The sequence below is a fragment of the Zosterops lateralis genome (assembly GCF_965231275.1).
Source record: "Zosterops lateralis genome assembly, chromosome: 10".
Classification (NCBI taxonomy): domain Eukaryota; kingdom Metazoa; phylum Chordata; class Aves; order Passeriformes; family Zosteropidae; genus Zosterops; species Zosterops lateralis.
This window is the reverse complement of record NC_139770.1, coordinates 20,105,014-20,122,650: the sequence shown is the minus strand read 5'-3', so window position 1 is coordinate 20,122,650 and position 17,637 is coordinate 20,105,014. Positions and strand designations below refer to the sequence as shown.

General features: G+C 41.8%; 1 protein-coding gene across 3 annotated transcripts in view; it reads right to left on the bottom strand.

Moving 5' to 3' along the window:
• The window catches only part of ARMC8 (armadillo repeat containing 8), a 61,163-nt gene that overhangs the window by 31,705 nt on the left and 11,821 nt on the right, over positions 1-17,637 (bottom strand). For 2 of the 3 annotated variants that reach the window (XM_083869053.1, XM_083869054.1), the window contains exons 3-5: positions 14,295-14,366; positions 3,456-3,598; positions 3,260-3,357 (exon numbers count right to left, since the gene is read on the bottom strand). In XM_083869053.1, the coding sequence (XP_083725179.1) occupies positions 3,260-3,357; positions 3,456-3,598; positions 14,295-14,366 (313 nt within the window). The remainder of the gene's footprint in view (positions 1-3,259; positions 3,358-3,455; positions 3,599-14,294; positions 14,367-17,637) is intronic. The other variant, XM_083869055.1, reaches the window with a different exon arrangement.

Genomic DNA, 17,637 nt, shown 5'->3' with positions numbered 1-17,637 from the left:
CTGGAAACATTTTCTGCCACTGAATCCATTCTTTTGTTTTTAATAAGACATCAGGAGCTGAAATAACAGGATCTCAGTCAAACTGGATTTGCCTTAGTGCTTCCATCTACTCAGCAACCCAATACACACCCAGCTATGGTGAGCTGGCTAGTTCACATGGACAATAATCTTGGAATTTAAAGAATTCTGAACATATATCTGCACCTCAACAGGTATCTCCCCCTGGACTCCATGCCATTTCTCACTTCCAAGTGCAGCATGGTCATTAAATGGGTTTCAGCACCAAAGCCTGCACCCTGCCTGTGCAGGAAGCCTCCACTAACAAGGATTCCTCTGACACAGCAGGTCTGGATATAACTTGGGGTCACAGCTCAGCATCAGACCCTAAAACCTGCCTTTTCTGAGAGCTCAGTGCTCATCCAGCTCAACAAAGGATGGATGGATGGATGGATGGATGGATGGATGGATGGATGGATGGATGGATGTGCACATTTTCTCAGTACAAACCCTAAGTTCCTACAGGAAGCTGCCCAAATGTTTCCACCTCTGAAGAACTATTTTATCCTTGGAACTGAACAGAATTAATTACACAAAACTGTCAGCAGTTTATCCTTCAGGCTTCTGTCCATAAGAAAAGGCTCAAGAGGAAAGGTCTAGTTCTGACACCCAGCACTTCTGCTGGGAGAACTGGGAGAAATATTCCCGTTACTGTGGATGATGTGCACCTGTTGCAAACACAAAGGAATGTTTTAAGCAGCTCTCTTTAAAAAGCACTTGTATATCCTGGATTTTAACTGAGAGGTCTTCTGAAACCTCTAGAATGACTGCAGAACCCTTGGAGATGTTAAGCTAACTCCCAATATCTTGGCTTGGAAACAGTCCTGCCCAAGGTTTGAGAGAGCATCCTCTCTCTGCAGTCAAACCACAAAATTCTGGGGAAGTTTCCATGTTAGACACAACTAAAGATCCAACTTTTCAGGAGTTTTTTTCCAGAACTGCTGGGCAGGAATGAAAAGCCTTTGACAAATTTGGTCTCCTACCTTTCAAAGCAGGACCTGAAAAGGGCAGAACTTGAACAGCTCTTCAAGTGCTGCAGCTGCATAGAGATGGTGACAGTCTCCCCAGAGCTGCTGGGACCAGAAACAAAGAGGGAACAGGGTGGCTAAATGGGAACTTTGAATTCTTCCTGTTGTTCTCAGTGTTGGAATGTCTACCATGAAGTGTTCATTAAGCCCATAATTGCTTCTTTAATTGCAAAGCCAATGTCTCAACTGCTGCCTTGTGAAACACAGCTTGCAGCAGTGTGGGCTGGGGCTGTACCTTCCAAGAGATAAGAAAAACATCTTTTCAAAGGATCTGTATTCAGTACTTTTCAAAGCATGGCTTTGGGTATTCCCAGAAGAGAAGGAAAAAAAAGGATTTTCAGAAATAGCATCTTAAGCATAATCATAAAATACTTAACTTTGAGGCATCTAACTGGAATGGGAAATAGGAAAATGGGTTTTATAGCTGAACTAAGGACCAAGGACCCCTCACCAGATGATCATTTCCTGTAGTTATGATTAATTCCAAGACATGCCATTTGCCTGAAAGGAGGACTAGGGGAGCAGTTGATGTCATTGCTATGCAGCCAAGAAAGTAAAGCATGAAACACCAAATCCAATCTCTTGGGCACATTGTTGCCATGTCAGTGGTTATTTCTATGCTAATGGTGGGTCTCTCCCATTTCTGTACATACTCTACCCCTTCCTCTCCCTTCAAGACATCAAATCTCTCCTCCAAATAGGGAGCAATTAAAAGTCCCTATTGAGCACTAATCCCCAGGAAGAGACATGGACTGTTAATGGAAACAGTCATCTTAAACCCCCCTCTGGATGCTGAGAGCAGGAAGGAGATGCCCCTGCAGTTATCAACTCTTAGAGGCTGATTTGGGGGAATCTGGAAGCATGGAGAGAAGCCAAAGAAAGACACAAAGAGGAAGCCCTTGGATCACTCTGGAGAGGTGCCTTCAGTGTTCACATGTACAATATGCATTGAGGTTTTTTATGCTGAACAATCACAAAACACCTGAAAAAAGGCAGTGAACAGTGGAGGACAAAGCTGGCTGACAGTCTACACACACTAAAGGCAAGCTGACTTTCTGAGATGGACTAACTGGCAGGTGAAATTTAGAGTAGGTGTACAGTAAGATTGAGTCCATTGAAAACAACAAGTTTGCATACCTGTGTCTGGAATGAAAATGTACAAATTCATTGGAAAAAGGCATAGAGAACAAAATGGACATTGGAGCAGTGCATAACAACTAGACAAAAAATCATGAAGAAAATCTGTTGACTATTAACAGCCAAACTGTAGACAAAGTAGGACGTGAGAGGCCAGCTGTGCCCTTCTCTATGAACATCAAGGCTTCCTCAGCAAGCAACAGCTCCCTGTGACTGGGACCAGAGTGGTTCTCATTGTGGGTGTCCAGTTACCCTCAGAAGATGGAGCTGCTCTGTAACCTCCTCCAGACTGAGGCAACGCTCCTATTTTCCAAGCAGAGCAGGAAGAGATTGCTGGTCCACTACAGCTTTCATTTCATCTTATCCCTTACACAGGGACAGAGGAAGCAGCTAAACTCTCCTTGCCCCTCCTTCCCAATAAAAGGCAGTGTCTGGGTTTGGGCAAACCCCAGAGCCCTCCAGAGAGGGCTCTGCCCAGTCACCTAACCAGGGCCAGCACCAACAGCGCTGCTGGCACATGCTCTAGGATGAACTCAGGATTACAGCTACTGGAGAGGCACATTGTCTAGCACATTGTCTAGCCTCCTGTCACTTAAATGCAAATCACACATATATCAACTAAGAGCAGAGACATTTTAGAGGTTAAGCTCTTCCACTAGAAGTACAAAAACAACAAGCCCTCTCCCATCTGGAGAGGGAGGACAATGGTGGATAAAACTTTAACTTTCAGAAAGTAACTGTTGCCAGTATAGCTCTGATTACAGTACCCATAAATACCATTTAGAGACAGTTTTTCCTGCTTAAGATTGCACACAAGTCTGAACATGTAGGTATTTTCTTTATCAGTGGGCTCCTTGGTGACCAGCTCCTACCAAACCAGCCACAAATGTTAGGGGCACCGAATACCTTAAAGGTGGGTGAGAAGTGCTAATGCTGATGCTCAAACAAGGCTTTGTTACTACTCCAGACAACAAGATATTTCACTCCCACCTACTCTGTAGCCTTTAAAAAGACATAATAATCTGCTTACAACTTACTGTGTACAGCAGATCCTCTGGAGTTACGGGGCTGATGAAAATGGTACGGAGACATCGCAGGCAAGCTTCAATAAACTTCAAATCTGGCGATAGCAATCCTATAAATGTGGAAAAACCAACCATTCAGTCTCATTATCTTGGTTTATTCAGTACTTTAGGAACATTTACTAACACAGATCCATTAAGGGAGGAGTACCTTGCAATAAGGCTGGGATAATATGGCAGTCTAGGAGGGATTTGACATTGTTCTCTGTCCCCATGGCAAGGCTGCCCAGGACCACTGCACATTCTGTTCTCAGCTCTGTGCTCGAGGTCTCTTGCTGGAGTAAATACAGCAACCTGCAAACACAAGTATTTTTAGAGGAAAATTCATATGGAAGAGAAAATTTAAGTCTAAAAGAAAATAATCTGAATCCTGCTATGTACGAGGATGGAAACCTTAAAAGAAAGATGAAGACTGAACGAAAGAGTAGAATAACACTTCCTTCACAACCTTTTCACACTGTGTATTCCTACACAACTTTCACTTGGTGTAGAAAAATACCCCACTGCTTTTTCTTAAAAAGTTACTGTCACAGTACTGACATCCAGGACGTGGCCTTCAGGATAACAGGGAGATCCCAAATTTTAGTTAAAGGAAATGAGTTTGCAGTTTGAGGCTGATGGGAAAGGGAACCTTAACACCTGATTACCACTGTGGAGATGGTTATCTTTGGCAGTGATTTCTTCCGGGCCACAACTGCAAAGTTACTCCATCACCAAGAACAAGTGTGGGGAGGGCTGAGAGTAATCTGAGTTTGGAACAGTGAGAAGTGATCACATACACAAAGCCCAGAAAAGTTTCAAGTGCAGAAAGCCAGCTGTATTGGGACTAAACATGACCAAGCCTAAAGCATATCTTGCCAACTGTGTAGTTTGGGTCCCAATCAATTTAGATTCTTTCTACAGTATCAAGAACCAAAATCCATCATCAGTGGTATGCAAAATCATCACTAAGGAAAAATAGCACTCCCTCAATCCTGTGCAATCAGGTAACTTTGCACTATTGTTACTTCTTTACATATAGATGATTTTTTTTTTCTCTGCCCTCTAAGTCAGACAAGGACAGAAAACAAAAGCTTCTGTGGTCATGTACAAATATACTGAGAGATTCTGGCTAAATTCATCCTGGAAAAGAAGAGGATATTGAGCTCCTATGTGGAAAGCACAATCTCATCTACTGTTCTAACTTTGGCTGACTCCTCTGCTGTATGTGTTGGTAAATATTGATCTAATTACTAATTAAAAGATGTCAGTAGCAATAACCTTTAAAAAAATAGCTTTCAATAACCTAGATGTCAATTTAGAAATTCAGAAATGCAGGAGTATTCCCTTTTGTTTTCACTAGAAAGTCCTGAAGACTTTCTGTTTGTCTGGGTCTTCCCTGTACAGACCACACCAATGGCCTTCTCTGATTATCAAGGCCTTTAACAAATAACCTGCTCCTTGAATGCAGAAATGTTCAGTCACAGAATCACAGCATCATTTAAGTTGGGAAAGTCCTCTCAGATCATGGAGTCCCACCGTTAATCCAGCACTGCCAAGGCCACCAGTGACCCACGTTCCCAAGCACCACATCCACACGGCTTTTAAATCCCTGCAGGGATGGGGACCTCCACCAGCAGTGCCCCAGGCAGCGGTGCCAGGGCTGGGCAAGCCTGTCCAGGAGGAACTTTCCCAATATCCAAACTGAACCTTCCTGGCACAGCTGCAGGCCATTTCCTCTCCTCCTGTCCCTGTTCCCTGGAGCAATGGCCTCCAGCTGTCCCCTCCTGTCAGGGAGTTGTGCAGAGCCACAAGGTCCCCCCTGAGCCTCCTTTTCTCCAGGCTGAGCCCCTTTCCCAGCTCCCTCAGCTGCTCCTGGCGTTCCAGCAACATCCTCAGCTCCATTCCCTCATTCCTCTCCAGCCCCTCAATATCATGTCCTAAAAAGACTTTTTTCCCCAAAAGGATTTTTTAAAAATTCAAAAGCACATGAAATTCTGAAGGCTTTTCTCTTCCAAGGCAAGTAATTGCTATTTTCATTCCCATTAACACTCCACATGTGGAATAAATGCTACAGCTCTGCCTCCCCTAAAGAGCAAAAATTAAACATGCTGACTACAATCTAAAGTCTAACATGCTTAAAATAGAAAGCCTTACCTAAACTTTATAATTAGCCAAGATCAAAATTTAAGTTCCCATTTAACATACAGTAAGTTTCTGAAATACTGATAATATCCTTTTCTACATCTTTAAAATAAGTCTGAGGTTCAGATCAGGTGTTCCATAGAGCTAGACATGCATATTATAATATTTTCTATTTCTGTCTTTAAAAGACAGAACTAACACCAAGTAACATAGAAAATTAAGTAGTTCCATGACAAACTATAAAATTACAAAAAGTTTCAAGTGAGGAGAATCCATATAGTTACTAAAGATAAAGCTGTTAATTAATAAAGTAGTGTCAAGCATTAAAGACAAAGATCCACATCCTTCTATTGTCCATGGGAACATCCTGGACTGGTTTGTTGTTCCCAGGCTCTAGCCTAGCCAAATTCAGCAAAGATGTAATGCATTCCTCTTTTACGTTAATATCACCAGGATAAAAAGGTAGATAAAAGGCATTTATATGGAGGGGACAGACGGGAAGATTATAATTTGGATTTTGGAAATTTAAAAAAATGATTAAGGTTCATAGTTCACATGCTCTAAGAACAGGATGTCCCTGCACAACCTGGATCCCTGATCTGCAGCCTTATCCCTTATCAGCCAGCCTTTGGATTCCAAACCAGCAGAAATACTGGAACAAGGCTCTGCCAGAACCATCACAACACACTTTGTGTGCTTTAGGGTAAAACAAAAGCACAGATACACAAAAAAGGTGTTCTAAACAGCCAAAAGATGCTAATCTTCTTGTTTACAGTCTTCAGCCTGTGGTCCTGCTGTACAGTTCATTACAACAAACAGGAAATGAAATAAAGCTGATGGAAAGATCTCTCGACATCTTCAAGACTGTGTCCCAAGGTTTTAAAATGCAGATTTGGATTTTTTTCAAACTTCTATAAGGCTTCTTCAGTTATTTTCCACTTACGTTTACATAAACTACAACTTCTGCCATTTATCCCTGCCTTCCTAAGGGCAATTAAGTGATTAAAGCTTTTTTTCTCAGATGTCAGGAATGATATCCAGAAATCACATCCAAATGAGGAAGGACAGCAAACCCATCCAGAGAGACACTTCAATGGACTCCATTAACAACCATTCCAAAAAACAGAAATAAGGTCAGCTGGAGGCATGATGCACACCTGGGAAAACCATGGACTATTTCAAAGTAGAAAATTTCCAAGGGAAGCAGCTGCTGAACAAAAGGAAACTACAGTGGTTTAGCAAGGAAGAGACTCAGCTCACATTTCCCTTTCCTCTGATGATGACTTAGACAAGTGCGATGCACCAGAGTTCCACACTGTGACAAAGATGTGCACAATTTAGACCTCCCCAATACAGTCTGAGCACCAACCGCACAGTTAAAAAGAACAGAAATGTCCTTTCTCACACTCCATCCCATTTACAAGTTGTCACAAAAATCTCTCAAGTTCCTAAAACAGCTGGGGAGGAGATGAAGCTCAGCACTTCCTCAAACTCCATAGGCAGGCACTTGGACAAAGAGCCCAGGGTAACAGCTGGAGTGCTGTGAAGCTCAAGACATCTTTCACTGAAGTATGTTAATAAATTAGAGCTTTAACTGAGTCATGACTACCTGAACATTTATTACCAGTCCCCTTGCAAAGGGGATGAATACATTATTTGTGGAATTATGACCATCCTTATTATATCTTATTCTACCTTGGAAGATGTTTGTATTCCAGTCCATTGCAAGAAGGCCCAAAAGCTCTACCCTGGGAAACCCCTGTGATGAACAGACAGATGAAGGCACTGCTGAGGTGAGTTATCCCTGCTGGCTGACAGAACATGGAATAAAAAGGTCACTGCATGCATAGAGGTGACCTCTGAATGAGCTGGAAGTCCCAGTGAGAGTCAACACCAAACTGTGAATGGAATTAATGTACTGGGAATAGCTCAAACAAGGCAGGACAACAAACTTTTTTTCAATCTGTTCTTCTTAGTGCTAAAAAGCTCTTTTTTTCAGACATAACAGGAAGCAATCACTTTCCAAAGAACTTCCCAAAGACAGAACTAAGTATAATTTTAAAAGCATTCAGAATAATTTCTGTACAATAATATCTAAAGTGACAAATTAAATAGCTACAGATTCTCACACATGAAGATTCAAAAGTGAGTAATTTTTATGACTCTAAGTCACAGAAATTTATCCTGAAGTGAGATGCCAGTTTTCCTTCTGGAAGCAATAGTAATTCCAAATCTCCAGAACCTGGATCCAAGGGACCTGGGCTAACTCTACTCCCTAAAAAGCCTTACAAAGCAAGATAACTGCTTCTGAAATACTTCACACAGTGCAAATAGTTTTTTAAAAGAGCCAAGTTGAGCAGTACACAGCGTATAAGTAGGGAAGTTGGCTGCACAGAAAACTTCTCCCTTAGGAATAAAACAAGGTCTCAGCTTGCAGCTCTAGTAATTTATCCTAATGCTTAGACATCCTCACTAACATTAATATTCCATGAGCTGTTCTATATACACCACATAACCTGCATCCAGTCTGATTCTTGTTCATGTAACTAAATCCAGCTTTGGAGAGTTTCAATATCTACTGAGCTGCAAGAGCTCTGAATTTGAAACTCTACATTTTTCATGACTACAATCGAGTCTTCCCTCACCTTCCTCTTTAATGATGTTCCATTTGAAAACAACCCCAGCTCCTCCCCATGGAGCCCTGTTTACAGCAGGAATACTTCCCCCAGCACTCCATGGATTCCTGTGCTGGTTCCTACTCTATCTCAGCTCCCTCAAGGTGTTCACACACCCCCTTCTAGAGTGGCTTGAAGGTACTGAGGTGGCTGCAGCGCAGCCTCTCTTCCTGATCAAACCCCTCCATCCCAGTGCATCACCACTGTCACACCTACAGTCTGAGCTGGATTCATTCCAGTGTTTCCCCCTAAGATTGTTCCATGACCCATCCAGCAAAACATTAATACATCCTTTCTTTGCAGCCATTTATATCAGAATAGGTGGGATCAACACTGAACCCCTGAAACCAGAGATAAATTTATACCAACAGCACTCAGAGCTTTTTAACTTAAACAGTGAATTACACTAGTTCAGTTTAAGACTATTTTTGAGATGATAAAAGCCTTTTGCTTCATAGGAAGCGTGTTAATAGGCATTACATAAAACAACATCTTCCCCTAGTCTTGCTTCAGCCATCTGATCACTTTGCTCAAGACTTATGTCTTATTCCTATGTTCATCATTGGACTGTTCCTTCCATTGACTTTGATAAAACACATTCAAACTTCATTCTAAGTCTTCCAGAAATTCCTGTCTGGGTTAGATTATCAGCCAGCTTATGACCCCCATCTGAACAACTACTGTTCATTTAGACAAACCAATTCTAAAAGCTTTTTGCCTGAGGATACCAAGTGACCTTAAACCAAAAATCGAGCTGTTTTTACTACCCATTCACCTGCAGTTTGAAATTCTCCATTGTATACAAGATTACACTACAGTCTCACTGACCAGCCAATATCCTTCATCAGCACATGAAAGGGGATGTCAAGAATACATTTTTGAGTAATTTTGTACAAAAGAGATTTGACTCTTCCAGCTCCTTAAGGAAAACTAACACAAGGTATCATAAAGCTACCTTCTGCATGATATTTTTAAACTTGAAACTTAAAATTCTAATAAAAATACACAATAGAAAAGGTGGCATTAGAAGTATATCTTGTATTAAGAATTTTCTTTATTTATCAGAACAGGCACTTCAGATATGGAGTTGTAGAGTTTCTAAACAACAGCTCTGATACAATTGCAAATTTGCCTTGACTCACCTGTACTCCACAGCTGGGTTAGAAAAATACCTTGTTCCAGTTATACACATCATCCTTGTGGAGTAAGTTACTCCTCATTAAGAGATATCTAATTATGCACTCGTGTCCTGACTCCTGACTTGAAGAAAAGCAAAGGACAACCACAGGAGAGCTTCTGCTCCCCACCTCTCCCAGCACACCCTAGAGCAAAGCAAGCCTTGGGAAACACCAGCATGGCAGGTGAAGCTCCTTCCCCTAAGACAGCAAACCACAGCACCTTGCACAGATCCCTGCCCTGGAGAGCATGACAGAAAATCCCAGTGAAAATTGCACAGAGAACAGAACAAGGCACCAGGAAACAATTGTGTCCTGACCTGTTAAGGACATCCAAGAAGTTTGGACTAAACAGTCCCTAATGTGCATTACAGACCTCGCAACACTGTGTCCAAGTGCATGGAGTTCCTGGAAGCAGGCTGGGAACATTCCAGGATGATGAAGGTCGCAGAAGATGTGCAGACCTGATAACAGCACATTCACTAACAGCCCCAGCAGAGGCCAGGCCTCAGCTCCTGCAGGCACCAGGACAATCAGGTGGGCACAGAGGAGCACTGGAGGCATGCGGAGCTCTGACAGATCCTCAGGCCTTGCTCCGAGGCAGGATCAAACAAGGAACCATTTGAAGTGGCTGTCCTGGTTGATTTTCCAGCTCCCACTGATGGAGATCCATGGCACTGTCACCTCAGCAGCCCCTCAGCATTTCAAGGCACATTTCTCCACTGCTGTAGGGCTAGTCCTGCTCTCCCCATTCTCTGCTCATCTGTCTTGTTTTTAAATCCACAGAACAAGATCTGCTTTTTGTGAGTTAGTTTTGTGTGATTATTGAGCTGAGGCAAGTCTCTGTGCAAACACAACACAAGAAGTGGAGGCAGGACATGGCCAGAAGCAGAGAGTGGCTCTGTATGAGCTCTGTTACACCAACTTGGCTTTTCACCTGCACTGCCAGGGGCAGAGCCACCTAAAAGCATTTCCCTTCTCATCTTTTTTACCAGGTTACACAGTTATCAAAGCAGCAATCTTTATTCTTTTGGCAAACTCTAAAAGAACACTGCCTGAAGGAATTTGATTATGTTTAACAATAAATCGAAACATAAAATTTCAAGTTGGTGTGTTTATAGCCCTAGAAACAATATTAAATCCCAATAAATTCTTACTAGTTTTCACTTTCATAGGCAACCTAACAGTCTGCTGTGCAGAACTCAAGATTTAAGTGATGGAATGGAGAAGAGTCCTTCAGCTGTTCTACATGCCCTTTAATATGTACTCGAAAGAAATTTTAAAAATTTAAAACCTCAACATTTAAACACTAATAAATGATAGGGAAAGGTGGAAATTAACTACATAAAATTATTTGAGATGCACCTACCTACAGAAAGCTTTGGGAAGAAGTGTTCTACCACCTTACAACACCAAATAATTGACTTTATGCGATAGGGGAACAATCAGGTGGAAGTTAGAAAATCATTTTCAGTGAGTGACAAGAATGATTTAGTGGGTTTTTTTAAGGCCTTGGGTGGTTGGGATTAAGACTTGACTTTAAAACTGTATTAATTTTGGGGCAAAGGAATAACTGAAGCCCTTAATGAAGTCAATTAGACTTTAAATATTGAACACTCAGCAACAATTAGATCAGCAATAACCTGATTCAGGTAAGGTTTTTTGTCAAAATCACACAGATCAGAGCTTCAACAGGTAACTACAACAAACAGGAAGACAGAGCTATGCTCTGCTCACTGGAATTTAAAACTGTCTCTCCTGTTCTCTGCCATCCCCTACATGAAAGAAGGAAGGAAATGAGCCCAGGATTGCTGGTGCCTGGATGACAAACCAGCAGTGCTGCATCCCTCTGGGTACCAAAAGTGCTCCACAGACCTGCAATGCTGCTTATCAGCAACTTCCTCGTGCTCATTTCACTGAAGGGTTTTCTTTTCCAATTCCACCTCTGTGAGCCATTTACAGTTCAGAGGACTGAGAGCCAGCAGCACTAGATGCTGCTTCTAGATGAACAGCACTTAGTTCAGAAGCCCTGTCAAGATGACTTAGAAAAGAACAATTTACATGTGAACTGATGATTCAATCATTTCCCTGAGACTTAGGCTGTAAGAGGAACTAACAGAAAGCATTAAATATTGAACTTGGACTCTGAAGAGGTGTCTGACGTGGTGATAGACACCAAAGCTGCAGGATTTGTTCTTATAAAACTGTTCTTGTAAAACTGTCCTTCGCATAAACAACCACAACCACACCAACAATTACTGTGGACTTCTTGATCTCTGCTAGCACTAATGTGGAGTAGAAGGAAAAAAAAGCTGAAGAACAGTAGAAGTAGGAAACTATTTTTGCCAGTGTTGCTGTCTTAGCTTTAAGTCGGTCTGCCACTGAAAGAACTTGGCCTTAAAATAACTTTTCCCCTCTAAACGTTAAAAATTCTGTTTTCTGAGACTACTACTAAAAAGCAAGAATTTCAAAAAGTAACATTTCTGCAGCCCTGACAGGGGCCCAAGGCCAGCATTCCATGAGAATGGAAATTCTATGATTCTAGGAAGAGATATAGAAAATCACTTCTTAGGAAACAAAATCCACACATAAGCTGGCTATTTCCATTCTGAACATCCAGGGCCAAGTCTGTGCACACATTTGTACAGTTTTAACACCTCCTAGTTTTAAATTCCAGACATGGTAATGCTGCAAGCTTTCTTTCATCAACTTTGTTTTTCCTAGTACCCTCTTCAGAACAAGCAGTCCAGAGGTGACCACAAGTCAGACTGAACTTTAAAGGGCCCCCAAAAAATTAATTTAAGGTATTGATACATGCCCCTTTCCAAAGATGACACCACTGAACAGCCAGCTCACAGACCCAGGAGGCCACTGGCCCAGAAATGACAGAGATTCACCATTCTTCCACAGCAATTAATTTCTTTGTAGGGAGATCTTCAAAGAACTTTGCATTTCTTCACAATATTTTAAAATAATTGGGCTATTTCATGTATTCCAGTAGTATTTGGCCCGATTTCAAACAAAAGATACTTCCTAGAGTTGTTTCTCAACCTTGTATGAGTCTGTTCTAATATTTAACATACTGTTTTCTTTTCCACTCAGTGACAGGTCTGAAGGGGTTCCTTGGGTCTAAAGAGTATTTTCTGAAAGCTTGATGGAGGAATACTTGGGGAAGGAGAGAGAAGCAAGAAATGAGTAAACAACAAGCTGAACCACAGGATAAAGCAGCAGCAGAATTCTAACAATTCCCATTAGAGAAGAGAATCAACTTCCAATGGGATCCTGCAACTGAACTCCGTGACAAGAAAACTGTTCTTAAAGACTTAAACCAAAGAATGCCAGGTTGGATATTCCTCTCCTCACTGAGAGAGAAGCTTGGCTTTGCAGATTGGAATTCCACAGGCCTCTGTACTCCACCAGCTTCACTGATTAGAAGGCACAGCAAAAGTGCCAATGGTTCCCACCTCACTGACTGAGAACAGCAAAGGTGTTCTCTAATCCAAACAGTCCATAATCTAGTGAAGTCTGCCTGGAACACTTGAGGAAATTGTAAACCCTTCAGAAAGGCACTAGAGGGTAGATGATGTCAGCTTATAGCCAGGGAGGATCATCTCTGGTCACAATAACTCAAGGTATTTCAGCTAGTCCTCCAGTCTGAAGAGCCTTTTCTGAAGGTATGTGAAGAGACTTCCAGTCATTTGAGAGTAACTTGTCCTGAAGAGAGGACAAGTGTGATAGTTCACCTTTTAACACTTCCCAGGGCCAGTCATTTCTCTGCAGTTGTAGATTAACTGTATAATTTACCTGGGCAGCCAGAAGGCATTAACAATACTGAAGGGAAAAAAGCAGTTTTGAATTTTCCTTACTGGGCACAGAAGAAGCAGCAGCAAAAAGCAGGAAAACTGAGGGAACAGAAGTCCTACAAAACGTAAGAACAGGCAGATTCTAGATTTGGATGCTGAAGACCTTCTGTAGCTTTTAAAATGGGAACCACAAGAATCAGCAGGACTTGCAAGAGCCCCTTAAGGCCTGTTGCTGATAGAAATTCCTTAAATTTCTCATAATCTTCAGCAAATGCCCATTTTCATATTTTCATCTCCTGTCAGGTCTTCTCTTCATCTGTTTGTATCTGGTCAAAAGACAAGAGAATCCAGCCGGTTTTGTACAGGGGGTGGCCTCACTGCCAATCTCTAGAGAATTTCAAGGGCCAGCTCTGGCACAAACTCAGTCTGTCAGTGAAAAGATACTCTGCAAACAAAAAGCATTTTTGACAAGGCAGCAGCAGCTCTCAGGCAGAATAGTTTGGGACCTGGCTGCCATTTAAGCAAAAAGATACAGGTGGGTGCCACACTGACAGCCCAAGGACTGCAGCGCTCAAGGTGTTTGTTCTCCATTGCTGCAAACTGAGGCTGAAAGAAAGCTGGAGGAGAAGAGGGATGAAATGAAAGCTATAGTGAGCAGTCTAGGAGCTAAAGTTACCTGTTCAATTTGTAATGGTGGAATCAGGGTCCAGAAAATGTTAAAATCAGCTGAAGCAGCAAGGTACAATAAAGTATGATCAATGGTTTTTAATCCTCTGAAGCAAGTGGAGCAGACAAGCAAATTATCTCAGATGTTTTTCAATATTTTAAATTAAATCTTTAACACAACCTTATACATTTTCAGTTATGAACTCACCAGGCAATTGGCTGAAGAACAGGATTAAGATACAACCACTTTCATCCATCATTAATATCGATGTCAAAAAAATAGATTTTATTCCTGAGCTGATAAAGTTCAATAAAAACACCAAGACTACTTTAAAGAATTCTATGAAATTCTAAATGAAAAGCATTACTCAACAGCCTGTTCTGTAATACATGAGTTTAACATATATTTCAAGTCTCTCTCAGTTACATTGAAGAAAGTATTCAGTCAACTACAATCAAAGTTAAAACAAAAAAGTGCCTGTGATCGAAGGATCATTATTCCAGACCTGTTGTGAATCAGTGAAAAGGAGAGTAGCAAAGGACATACCTTGGAACTGCTCCCAAAACAATCAAGTTGGCTTTTTGTTTGTTGTTTCCAATTACAGCATTTTTCATATCTCTGTAAATCCAGAAAGAAAAACAAACCCTGGTAAATTATGCTGAGGTACTGAGGGCTTATCTATAGAATTTACTATTTCCATGAGGCTTATCAAGCAGTTTTCCACATGTCCATGCTGCACTACAGACTAGGCAGTGTTTCCTCAGCCCACAGGAAAATACCCCAGGGCTCTGGGATTCCACTACATCCCAACTCCTGCAAGTAAGAGCAAAAACCCAAACTATCTCACATGCACACCATACACCAAGAAATCTTATTACTGAGAAAAACTAGGTATACTGATTCTTTGTGCCCATATAGTCACTAGACTTCTAAAACAATTAAAAAACCTCACTATTGGTCGGGAAGTCAAATATTGGTGACTTAAAATATTAACTGAATAGTCTACTGGGTGGAGAAAAAGGCAAGCTAAGAAAAAGGAAAAAGGAACCATCACCAGTCTCCAGACACCAGGATTTTACTCTCCTCTTCACCCCAGGCTTCTTTTCATGTATTTCAGCAGGACACCTAAACATCTGTACATCAAAATCTCAGGAATAAAGTGGAAACCAGAGCATTTTCCTGCCTGAGCATCAGTACAAGGTCACACACACCACAGGCACTCAAACTGTGGTACCAGAACACAGGAAGCACTTTGGAAAGTGAACACTGGTTGCACACGCTAAAAATTCCTATGAAAACCTGTGGTTTTCAACCTTGTTCAGAAAATTGCTACTGCATCCTAAAATCTACCACCACCTGGTCTTTTTTCCCTTCATATGAGCACATTGAGCACACATGAACATTCAGAGAATCTGAAAGTGAGCTTGCAGCTTAGAACTGGTTTCAGAAAATCAAGATGATTAATTTCGAGGAACCTTTCCAGCTGTTGGGGCATTTAAGAGCAGAGAATAAAGAGAGGTCAACTTCAGGTAATTCTTTATCAACAAAAAGCCAAAACTAGATTGATTACAGTGTTAGCAGCAAAACTGGTAAGTTAATCACTATGCATATAATTTATTCAAACGATTTTGGAGTGTTAGTGGTTGCTTTAACTGAGCACATTTTCTTGCCTCTATATCTCTCCCAGCTTCTATCTGCAATTTTTAAGAAATGCTGAGCAGCCCTGTCCTGTAGGATCTGCCCTGGCAGCAGGAACACTATAAAGTCCTTTGGTGTCCACTGAAAAAGCAGATTTCACTGCACTAAGCAGCCTCCCAAGAGGCCTGAGTCTAACAACTCCCTCCATTAGAGTTGTAAAAAACTTCTTAGCCAAGGCAGGCACCGCCTTACTGGCACAAACAGGACCTTTGTAAAGCTCAATTAGCAAAAGGTAATTGCCTGTTCTCCCTGAATTTCTCCACGTGCTCTGTCCTTGCATACACAAGAGTACTTCAGGAATTCCAAGCCAGCTCCAAGTCCAGCTGTGATCTCAGAGCCCCAGCACAGGAGCATCACTAAAAGCAGGTCAGATGCAGTTCTGTGCACACCTGAACCCAGCAGAGTCGGGGAAACCCCCTGACAAGGAGCCATCACTGAACAGCCCAGCACAGCCCCACTTAGCATCAGTGGGAAATGCTGCAACCTTCCAGTTGTGTCTCCCTAAGTTGGGAAACTTCACACTACAAGGCAGGAAAGAGAGGAGAAAGAGCAAGGTCAGGAGACAGGCTAAGCTGGAAGCCCCTGAAACTTCTACAAATGGAGTTGAAGATGTCACTAAGTGGTTTCAGTGTCATTTCAGTGGTTTCTATGCTGAACCCTTCACATTAAATGTCGTTTTTTAAAGTTTGTGAAATACAAGAGTCAGTCCAAAACAGTGGCAGAAGCAATGGTCAGATGTCTCAGAGGAATAATGGAAACTGCACCAAGAGACTGTGCAGGTACTTCAGGTACTGAAGTGCTCAGGCCACTCCAGGACTTCTGAAGAGGCTCCCTGCTACCCTGAAGCACCTTCTCCCGGCTACCCTGAGGCACCAGAGTCATTGGAAAAGCTGCATCATATTCACAATCTGCAAAGGCATCTCATGGAGCCAAAGAGGAGCCACTAACCAAGCACTCTGAAAATTAACAAATAGATTTTGGTGATGTTTTAATGCTCTGCTCGGGTGATTTTACACCATATTTTGTGTAAAAAAAAAAAAAAAAAACCCCCAAAAAAAAAAAAAAAAACCAAACAAAACTGAAAACAACACTACCCAATTTTGTGATTCCTGCCACAATTCCTAACAGAATGGTTTGTTAATCTTATAACCATGTAATAAGTATTGCCTATTAGAATTAGATTTAGAGAACCTTTTACAAGTGGCAGGAGCATGGCCAGTTTCCATAACACTCAAGTGGAGAGGGTTAGTGAGGGCACAGCCCTGATCTCGAAATGATTTGGATGAATTTCTCCATCCCACGTTGATAAAGTTCCTCAGAAAAGTTATGTCACATAGGTGAGAAATAGCACAAGCCTGAGATTTCTGACAGATCCAACACATGTACACTTGACCAAGTTCAACTTGCAGGCAAGTCAAATACCTTCAGATTGGAAATGTGACCAAAACCTGTCAGAGACAGGACTCAAAGGTCCCTGTGTCTGTGCATTATGGCACTCCCAAGTTCCCTGCCACGCTTCTCTCTTCCAAGCTGCCACCTATAGAAGTGACCCTATTCAACACACAGGAAGCCATAGATATGGAAAGCAAGAGCATCCTTAAAATGCCACATTCAAATGTTGCATAGTAGTAGACTTTTTCTGTGTACTATGAAAAATAATGATGTAATTCCATATGATATTTTATAGAGATTTTCCTGATCAGGAAGCTAATTCCCTAAGAAGAAGGAACTACCATATGCTGTCCTAGACTATCAGGTCCTTGGTGAATCATAAACCTTGGAAAATCTGAGGGCAACTCCCTTATTTGAGAACATAACCACCAACAAGTTCAAGCTTGACTGATTTCAGATCCAAGACATCATGAGGTACATCCAAGGAAAAAAAGCAGCAAAGATCACTATCTGGTATGAGAGGTAACAAAGAAACCTCAGAGCCAAAAACTAACCTCCACTTTATCTCCAAATGCCAGGCACCCTGCTCCCATCTCCTCTGTGCAAAGGAGTCCCTGGCATGAGGAAGAAGGGAACAGCAATAACAATGCAGTTACAGGGAGATGAGAATTTCAGAAGAACACATCTGTGGTGACTCCAGGCCTAACCTGTGACAGGATCATGATCCAGAAGGAGTTCCAGCCCTTCCAATTCCCAGCTCCAAGCTCAGGTTATGAGTTGGCTGCCAGGACATAACCAG